The 10,359-nt window shown below is 41.7% G+C and overlaps 1 protein-coding gene across 1 annotated transcript in view; it reads left to right on the plus strand.

The window, feature by feature from the left end:
* Positions 1-10,075, plus strand: part of BUB1B (BUB1 mitotic checkpoint serine/threonine kinase B) — a 19,848-nt gene extending 9,773 nt beyond the window's left edge. The window contains exons 15-23 of the mRNA XM_009082123.1: positions 66-352; positions 1,239-1,405; positions 3,048-3,194; positions 3,357-3,469; positions 3,756-3,917; positions 4,630-4,772; positions 6,252-6,423; positions 6,804-6,910; positions 9,898-10,075. Coding sequence (XP_009080371.1) covers positions 66-352; positions 1,239-1,405; positions 3,048-3,194; positions 3,357-3,469; positions 3,756-3,917; positions 4,630-4,772; positions 6,252-6,423; positions 6,804-6,910; positions 9,898-10,075 — 1,476 coding nt within the window. The remainder of the gene's footprint in view (positions 1-65; positions 353-1,238; positions 1,406-3,047; positions 3,195-3,356; positions 3,470-3,755; positions 3,918-4,629; positions 4,773-6,251; positions 6,424-6,803; positions 6,911-9,897) is intronic.
* The last annotated feature ends 284 nt before the right edge of the window (positions 10,076-10,359 follow it).

A 10,359-nucleotide genomic window follows, 5' to 3' on the forward strand; every position in this document is an offset into this window, starting at 1 on the left:
AAATTATAAGAAAAATTGGCATAACATCTACAGGGTTTTCACTGCCTCTTCCTACGTCTTGCCAGGATGAGCTGAATGGAGTTGAACCTTTGACTGAGGATGCAATTGTGACAGGCTCCTACAAGAACAAAACCCTTTGTGCCAACCCAGAAGACACGTGTGACTTTAACAGGGCTGCCCACCTGGCCTCAACACCCTTCCACGGGGTGGTAGCTCAGAGAGTCCCAACTCCTGCTTTCTCCCAGAGTGACCTGAAGGAAGATAGTCCAGAATCCAGGAGTGCACCACTGAATCAGGAAGCACTGGTGTGTGAGGAAGCATACACTGAAGCTCTCTGTGTCAATAAACTGAGGTAAGTAATGGTAAAGTACCTTAAGCCCCTTCTCTTGGGTCTTTCATGGCTGTGGTTTTACTGTTGCTGAAGAAACGGTTTTCTGAATACCAGAATATTCCCAAGACAGCCATTTCTCTAGCCCTCTTGAGCAGCTTTAAGAAACAATAGCAAACCCGCTTGGCTCTTCAGCATTACTGCTGGGGGACTTAGCTCTGTGTGTTTTTTAACCAAATAACTTGAAAATAATGCATTTTGTCTTGGCTGTCAGAGACTGAAAGGAGAATCACCAGTTCCTTCTATACTCCTATGCCTCTGCAGTTATTTTAGTATATAACATGCAGCCGGTGATTGTGGTTTAGTTCTTGTGCAGAGAAGAAAAGCTGCAGAGAAAAACACTGGCAAGCAGTCTCCTGTTTCTTAGCATTGTAAGGAAAAAAGCATCTGTTGTTTGGGGGTTTCTTAATTGAGAGTTGAGTTTGATTTGCTGGCTGTTAGCATGTAAACATGTACACCATGCTGAAGGTGTTTGTTTACTTGGGAAGTTCCTTGGAAACTGCTGATTATAATTAGGAAGAGTTATTTTCTACCCAGCCCTTCCCTGCTTTAAAAGGATTGGATTCTGGTAGCAAAGGGAGTAATAAATACTCAGTTTGTCTCCTGTTGTAGCAGTCAGATTTTGTGGAAGAGAAGCTAAAAATTCATCTGTAGACTAAGATTCTTAATATAAACAATCATCAAAGCTAAAATGGTGCTCTGGCATGACTTTTGGTTTTCCACTAAGGTTGGAAAAGGATATCTGTATGCTAATGAAATCTGGGAGTCCTCTTCTAGTCACTGGGCTGGGATTGATTATCTAGAACCTGTATCTTCTGGCAGTCTGAATAGCTGATGACTTTATTTACAGCCCAATCATGGAAGCAAGCCTGGAAGATACTCGCTCCTCAGGTTCTTCAGTCTCAGGAGGTTCTCTGTCCTCTGTTACACAAATATCTACTATTAAATACCCACACATCCCTGAGAAACTGGAGCTGGCTCAGAGCTTGCCTGCTGAAGTGGCTACTGGTTCTGGAGGTGTCTGTGGAAATGTGACTGGTCAGTACTGAACTGAGTTTCACTCACAACAAACAGCTGTCACTAAGCTGATGGTTTTTCTGTCCTTCCTAAACTCCACTCTGTGTGCTCTGTGTTCCCCATTACTTGTGACTGAAATTGTGTCCCTTGTCAGAAGCAGCAGTGATGTGCAGCACAGAATGCCTGTCAGCATCCAGCACGTGTAAATATTAAGGTGGCAGGAGTTATTTAGGGTAGTAGAGCAGGGAGTGTGTAGGAGTAATGAGGGCAAGTTCTGAAGGGAAAAATTTGGGCTGGATGGCAATGAGAACTTTTAAGACAGCTTTGTTTTGGTTTGTCTTGTTTTTGCTCTCTCTAATCATACTGCGTGTCTCCTGATGTGCTGATAACTGCTGCTTTGAGAAAGGTGAATATCATTTTGAATTCTAGTGACAATTGCATAATTTTGGTTTAAATTTGCACTTTAACTATGCTGTAAATGTTGTGCTGCTTCGCAGTGTGTTTCTTATTCCTGTTGAAGGAAAACAATACTGATACTTATATAGTCAGTTTTGCCTTTATTGTTCTTCTATCTAAAGACCTTTGTATTGCTCTCCGTAGTAAATACTTCTATTACAGTTAGAACAGGAATGGTCACAAAAAGCCTTCAAAACCTGGCCTGTACAATTAGGTGTGTGTTCAATGATGGTTTGCAAGGTATTTAACAGGTTTTACTCCTTGGACTGTGCTTGATACTTTGTTCGAATTGTGCACCTGAAAATTCTCGGTGTGTCCACTCTGGAGAAGAATGTTCTCATGTGCCTGTAGACTGTTTTATGATGAAACATGTTTGGGACCTGGAATGAAAATACAATTAGGAGAGGAGTGTCACTGAGCTAGCTGAAATATTTTGGATAGATCTTACTCCTTTTTTTGAATCCTATGTGCTAATCTTTAGAGCAAGATGAAGGATGTTTACAGATTCTTTTCTCTTTGGGGGAGAAAGGCAGTAGGAACCATGTAGTTCTGATGGTTCATCTCAAATGATCCTGCAGAGTAAACACTTCAGGCTGCCTTGGTTCTGTAGAGATCAGCTCATCTATTGAATGACCTTATGTCCTATTATGCAGGAAAATAATCCAGACCTACATGGCATTTTCTTATGTGTCTTCCAGGAGGTAAAAGCCATTAAATTCTGAATATTGCAGTGAGCAGCAGAATTAGAGTCCAACTCTGTTTTCTTACCTAAAACCCCTGCTGTGTTCAAAAGAGTGAATTTCACTGAAACCTTTCATGTAAAAATCCCAAACTGATCACTTGCACTGGGTACAGATGTAAAAGAGGAGTGTTGATTTGCAAAACGAGTTTGAATTCTGCTGTGGCTGCATTAATTCAGAGCTGTGTCTCTTGTGAAGAATGCATTTTGTGTGATGCTGCAGCAGAATCCCTGAGACCTCATTATGAGAGTAAGGCAGTTGTAGAGATGAGTGTTCTGTTCACAGAACAAGAAGCTACTGGGAAGAGATCGATTGACTTGCTGAAAGGTGAATGGTACATCAGTGTGTGGATAGAAAGCTTCGATATCCAGGTTACTTGTACTGGCAGAATCAAGTCACAGAGACTCAGCACTTGGTTCCAGCTCATCTGTTTCTTCTCTTCATAGTGGATGATGTGGATCAGTTCCTGTGGAGTGCTGAACAGCGTAAAAAGCTCTTAGATCCCATGCCAGAGTCATTGGCTGCTTCTCCAGATTTCCACTTGGAGACTGGAGCTCTGCCTGGCTTGGAGGTTGAGCAAGACGTTGTGCTGGGTAGGTGTGCCAGAGCCTCTGTGGTGCAGGTGATCTGCTTATGTTGTGGTTGGTCTGAATTAGGGTTCCTAGTCACCCTCACCGTTTATGTGGTGCAGGTGGGGAATAGCTTGGCAACATCTGTTTGCTGTGACAGCTTATGAATGTAAACTTTCATCACAGGAAATGAGACTTACTGCATCAAATGGGAATATTGGAGCAATGAAGAATACAAGATGTTTTTTGCCATTTCAGCTAACACTTTGCAGTTGGATGCAAAGGGATTTGCAATTAAGGTAACACATAGGATGGTTATTGCACAAGAAGTGTGAAATGGTAAAATCTAATCTGCCAATATAGAGTAAAATATAGTAAGTTTGGTTTTAATTTCTCAATTCTTTACTTGAAGTTTGCTACTTCAAGTCCTCTTTCTAATTGTGGATATAGATTTAAGGCTTCTGACTGTGGAAAATGTCTTCATTGCTAAAGTGTGAGGGGAAAAAAAGGATGGGAAAAATATGAAGATGAACAATTCTTGCTTTATTCCAAAATTAACTGTTCCTCTTATGTACCTTCTTGTAGGTGTATTCTCAGCCTGTGCCTTGGGATTTTTATATCCTGCTTGAGTTACAGAAGCGTTTGAATAGTGACTTTGACCAGAGCTTCAGTGAGAACTGCAGGTGCTACCTGTACCAGGATGGCTGTGCCATCGTCCACATGGACATAAGTCGCTTCACACTCAGGGTCAGTAAGAGGAACCAAGTACAGCTGTGGGAGACATGAACTTTGTTTGGGTGCCAGGAGTGAGTTTGGGCTGTTACCTTATTTCTGAGGAGCTTTATGTGGTTAACCCTGCTATCCAGACCCTCTGGTTTTTCTCTGTACACAAATCAGGACTGGCTGTCACAGCCTCAGTTAGAACTGGTTTCTCATTCAATAGATCATGTGCTGCTCAGCACAAATCTTGAACCAATTTTTCACATTTTCTCTCTTTGTGAGTGATAAAGGACCTGAGGCAAGAACCACATGTTATTCCACAACGAGATTTGCATCTAAAACTGTTGTTTAACTTGACATACTTCAGCAAGTTCCAGTCTGCTGTAGCAAGGTCATAGCATTTAGTGTCTTGCTGAAGGATTTGCATGTTAATTAAAGTCTTGTAAGTGCATTTTAAATAGTTACATATAAACAGGATAGAAATTAAATAGTGATTTCAGTCCTGAGTTCAATTTTTTTCTCTTGATGTTTTGTCCACTTCTGTATGATAGTGTCTCCACAGAGCTCATGGTTCTTGTAGTTCTGTCTGGGTGGATCATGGGCAAAATCTGATTACACAGAATTTAGGGTGGGACAGTTATCTCTGTACAGATGAGTAATAAAAAAAGGGGAGCTATAAATATTTCTCCTAATCTAAGGTAGAATGGCACAGAGATCCATGTTTATTCTCTCTCTGCAGGGTGTTATTCGTGGCCGTAAGTCCCTCACGGAGGAGGTGATCTTCCTGGTTGTTTATCATCTTCTGGGCATGGTAGAGAAGCTGCACAAAGCTGAGATTGTCCATGGAGATCTGAGGCCAGAGGTGTTCTTTCTGGGAGACAGGTTTGTCTCTTCCTGTGACTGTGGCAGGGCACAGAATACTCATTTCAGCTTCAGCTCTTGTGCTGCTCTTTAGCTGGGGTCCTGATAGTGCAGTCCAGGTTTTTCAGGCTCCAGTGTATTCTGAAAAGAGTGAAAGCACTTTGTTTAGAAATAAACCTTTCTATAGAAATGATGTAGGATCATGTTGGAAAACTTAGACTAAACAAAATGGTTTTGCTATTGCCTGTGTTTCCAAGCTTCTCCTTCACTGATGTACCAGACCACTAAGTGGGTATGGTACATCACCTGCCTTTGGTTTTACATACCTGAAATCCAGGGAATTAGAATACAAAGGCAGGTGGGACTGGAATATCCAGACACCTGAAACAGATTGCTCAGCCTCCTCTGCAGTCCAGCTTGTACCTTGATGCACAGATCTGGTTTTCTTCTTTAGGCCTTTCCCATATTATGTTAACAAAATCATATATCCCTTGGACTGTGATCTGGGAACTAAGTGTGGGAAGATAGTAACCAGAATGTCTAATGATTCAGATAGAATTCCCTTACAGGATTTCACTGGGACCATTTCTAGTTACCACGATATGTTAAAAGTAGCTATTAACTTTACAGGCTCTGAGCCTACAGTCACCCAACATGCACACCCCAGTGCATTTTATTTGCAATTGTCTGTTCATGACTTATATTAATAATTTATTTATAGATTACATACAAGTGCTACAGAAGTTCCAATATTTTCTTTCTTCACACCCTACCAAGGGTTGTCCTGCAGATCCCTTAGGGTGCTGCATCCTGTTTTGGAAGTCATTGATCTAACAGTGGCTTGATAGACTTGGATATTTCCTGCTGGATTTCTGTGGCAAATGCCTACCAAACTCAACTGCCCAAAAGTTAGGATAATTAATGGGCTTTTGGCTTGTTTTTAATAGCAAAAATTATCCCGGGACAAGTGCATGGTATAAACTACAAAATATGCTCACAACACACAGGTCTGAAAGAAGAGCAGTTGTGAGAGGTGTGATGTGTTTGCTGCTGGCTTGGCAGTCATTGGTACAGATACTGCCCTCCTGTTTTGTCCTCCCTCATCTGTAGACTAGGAGAGGTTGTTGAAGTATTAGCAAGCTCAATAATGTTTTGCATAAAGTATTGTGAGTTCTTGAAGGAGAGGGAGAAGTGCTAAGCACTACACTATTGTCCCATTCCACAAACCCTGTTGCAGATAACTGTGACAAATATCAAAGCAGCATCATCCTTAACCCTTTAGTGTCTCTCATTGCTCTCTCTGGACACACTGGTATCATCCCTAAGCTCCAGACTGCCAGCTGTTCCCAGCCAGGGGCAGCCCTTGCAGCAGTAGTTCTGAAGGTAACCATCAGAGGGGAGCATTGACATGGCTAACACTCGCCTTCACTGCTCTGTTCAGCTGGGTTTGAAAAGAAGTTTGCTGCATTGCCTTGTGCTCCATGTGCTTCCTCTGCTCAGGATCTGCGATGTGTTCGCTAGCGAGGGCATGACAAGTGCTCTGAAGATCGTGGATTTCTCTCACTGTCTGGATCTGAGGTTGCAGTCTCGAGTGAGCTTGTCCAACAGCTTTCCCATATCTCAGACTCCCCATGGGCAACAGCTTCTGGCAGAAAGTTCTCCTCCTTACCAGGTGAGTCTCAATTTAGCAGGCAGCTAAGTTTGTGTTTGCTTTACAAAGTCTATTTTCTTAAGTTACAGTTTGGAAGTGCTGTGGAAAGCTCTGATCAATAAATGCTGAATAAAGAGGACTTTTCATCTGATGGAATCTCTGGCATTGAGTGAAGGGGCTAGCAGTGCTGCTGAGTACCTGTGACTGCTTCTCTTATTTGGGAACCTGCAATAAAACCAGAACTTTACTTTTTTCAGTTTTCTTGCTTAGCAATTCTCTGGAAGATTTTGATGCAAGGGCCAGTTCAGATGTGAATGACTAAACACACCAAGAGTTTAAAGCTGTAGTGGGTTGCAGAAAGTGATGGATGTTGAACTTTGTGATGTTTGTTGTGATTGCAGGCAGACTTGGTTGGCATCGCAGATATAGTCCATCTGATGCTGTTTGGGGAGCATATCCAGGTCTATCAGGAGAATTCCATCTGGAAAATCAGCCAAAACTTACCAAAGTAAGTCCTTTAGTAGAGGAGGCTGTTGGGAGAGAACAGACTCCTAACTTCCTTTTCTTTTCCATGGTACCATCTTCAGAACTTAGAGCTTGGGGCTGTTGTTGCCAGAAGTGAGAGTTCTGGGGACTGAAACTCTGAAGCTGTTGCACTTATTGACTGGTAGCTCTTAGTGCTGTGTAGGAGACAATTTTAAGCTGAATATGAACAGTCCAGTTAAGATGATTTTTCTTCTTCCATCCTCTCAGACCAGACTGCTTTAGCCTCTTTGCACCTTACAGACCAACCTGGAGAAGTTCATGAGTGGGTGGGTGGTGAGGGGAAAAAGATCACATGAGCACATGCTTTAGAAATGGAGGTTACTTTGGTTTTCTGCTGTTTTTTCACTCTACCAAGACACTGCTGCCAGGGCTGTCTGTGGCAGCTGCAGAAACGGTACGTGTGCACAGGAAGGAAAACAATCTAAAATTGTCATTTAAGATGCAAGTGCAAACAGCTTCTATTTGGAAGCTGCAGTTTGTCCTCAGGTGTTAATTTCTGCTGCTCTCTTTTAGCCACGTGTTTTGGCTGTGACTGTTCTGCCTTCATCTCCCCTTTGTTTATTCTCAGACTCATTCACGTTGTTAGTCACATCCTGCAGCATTTTCTGCCTTGGCATTTCATAAGGATTTTCCTGACCTCTCCACTCATGACAGCAATTACTGGACAGGTATCTGCATTCAGGATCATGGATATTAGCTCCACTGACTGTAGAATACACTTCTAGAACCATTGCTTAGGAAAACCTACTACCAGTGTGGGAGTTGTCCAGTTCCCTAGCAACCTCTACTACTTACTCTTCCTAGTTTGCTGTTTTCAGCCTTTGACGAAAATCTCTTCTTAAGCTGTGTACAGGGTGAGAATGGTTGGTTTTTTTCCCTTACTGGGCATATATCTGGTTTTCTGCTGATTTATTTTTTTTAATCGTGCAAGAGATTAAATTGAGCCACGTGAGGTCTGAGTTGAGAAGCTTTGGAACAGGGACATGATAAGGATGTGGGTAACTGACAGTTCATAACTTTGGAGTTCAGAATACAAATAAGAATTTCTGTTTTCCATCCTTCTCCTACTTTGCCTCTGGAAGTGTTACAGGCTCATCATTCATCTGCTATGCTTATTTTTCAACATAATTCCAAGAACTGCCTGCATAGGTGCTTTAGTTACACACTGTGCTTCAGTGTTCTATCAGCACTCTAAATCAGGCATTTCAGTATGTGGGAATAAAGAATCTGTTCTGAATCTTTTCCCATTCACACGTGGATCTTCCAGCATGGCTGGTTCTTACTGATAGACACATCCTCTAGCCAGTTTGAAGCTCTCAATAAATTCTCAAGTAATCTGTGACAAGTAAGTTCACTGCTGCAGGGAACTGGCACCTACCAGGGTTAGGCTCCACAGTGAAGAGTCAGCTGATAGCTATCAGTCTTGCTTCTCATGCCTTGCACACAGCCACACGTGGCAGTGGCACTTGCAACACCCATGAAGACACAATTCTTCTTCCTGTTGTTTTTAGTAATTCTCCCTGTCTTTTGCAAAGATCACAGTGCTTCTGTCCTTTCTGTTCTGTGTTCTGGAAGTGACTTGGAAAGTGTTTTTTGTTTCCTTAGGGGTTGGTTTGAGTTGGTTTGGGCTTTTTTTGAGGGTTGTATTGACAGTGTAACTTTTCTCAAAGAATGTTCTGAGAATTCAGGCAGTTATAACTAGAAAAAAGGCTTATTACCAGAAGGCTGACTGGTGTTAACCACAACAACTGTGACATCTTAAGAAAGCTTTTTAAAAGGGACTTAATTATTTCTAAGTATGACAGCCTGTTTTTCAGGGGAGGGGGTTTACTCTTATTAAAGAATGGATTTGGTGATTTTATGTTTTTTTCAGTTCAGTCTTTTTAGTTCTGTTTTCACTGTACTATTTTAGAAGCTTTATCTGTGCAGGTTTATGTGAAGCTGTGTTTGAATTTTTAGGACTATCTTTGCCACTGATAACTCCTTAGACCTCCTTACCAACACTTAATCTTCTCTGCAATGCCTCTTACTCATCTTAGCCCATGAAGAAAATGGCCTCAAGTCTTGCATATTTTTCCTTGGTTAGGTTCTGCATGACTTAATTATTTTAGAAACTGTAAGAGTTACTAGTGTAATAACACAGGCCAGATTCCTTCTGAGACTCTGGATGCTGCTGTTCTGTGAGTCACTTTACATGAAGCAGAGGCAGATAGTTTGTTCCAAAGCCACTGTAACTCCTAGCTCGAGGGAGAAAAGTGCTTCAGCAGTCAGAAGCAGTGTGTTCTATGGACTCAGTGTGAAGAACAAAGGATTAGCTCTGATATCAGTTTTCTGAAACTTAAATGAGTCACTTAACCTTTTTATTCATGGTGTGTGGGCATATCTGGGAGGGAGGGGATTTCTGGCTATGAATTGTCTCTGAAATGTTGTCTATACAGACCTCTGACAGATGGAAGGCAGAGAAATAGGAAAGTAAAACTGGCTCTAAACTGCTTTTTAATTTAATTTAACTTATTTATTTTGCAGCTTTCCTTTAATATTGTCCTGTTAACTTAGCTTGCAGATAGGGAAATAAGATTTACCTCTGCCCCTTATTCATGAAAACCAACTTAGTTGCTTCAGAGAATGTTCTTGCTAACTCCTTTAAATGAGAAGTGCTATAGCTCAGTGAGGATGGTGATAGTGGTCAGGTAGCTAGGACAGGAACTGTACAAACACAAGAGCTGTGCAGTTACTATCCAGAAGTTTACTGGAGAAGGAGAAAGGGACCTGTGCATATAAAATGAGCAACACATACCTAATTTTCCTTTATATTTACTCATGTGAGTGAAATTGTTATTTCAGGCATGGTTCACCCAGGGTGCTTAGTGCTGAACAGAGACAGATCTTGACAGACATGGTGTGTGTGTGTGTGTACTGTTTCACTGAACACTGCTCTGCTTGTTTTAGGACTGTTGACAGTGATTTCTGGAGAAACCTTTTTGGGAGAATTCTGAATGCAGATGGTAAGTCCACAGTGCCTCTGCTGAGGGAGCTGAGAGAAGAAATCAGTGCCACATTTGACAGCTCTTTCAAAGAACGACTTCGTGAGTCCTTAGCTGCACTGGAACTAACTTTCCACTTGTAGAACTTCCTGTGACTTTGTAGAAGACGAACACATTTTGTGTATTGTATAGAAGAATTTGTTGCTGATTTCTTATTTATTTTGTTTCAAATGTAAACGTTAGCAGTGGTTAGAACTGTTTCTGCAATACTTCACACAGGACTTGCTAAAGAATTTGTTGTCTCAGTGCACAGATAACCTCCTAAGGCTCTATGTGAAGTTTTCTGTGTCTGAGCAGTTTGCCAGAGAAAACTGCTTGTCCTAACTGCCCCTTCCCCTTCTTGTATAGCTCCTTTAGAGTGTTCTGA

Source organism: Acanthisitta chloris, unplaced genomic scaffold (assembly GCF_000695815.1).
Source record: "Acanthisitta chloris isolate BGI_N310 unplaced genomic scaffold, ASM69581v1 scaffold20279, whole genome shotgun sequence".
Taxonomy (NCBI): domain Eukaryota; kingdom Metazoa; phylum Chordata; class Aves; order Passeriformes; family Acanthisittidae; genus Acanthisitta; species Acanthisitta chloris.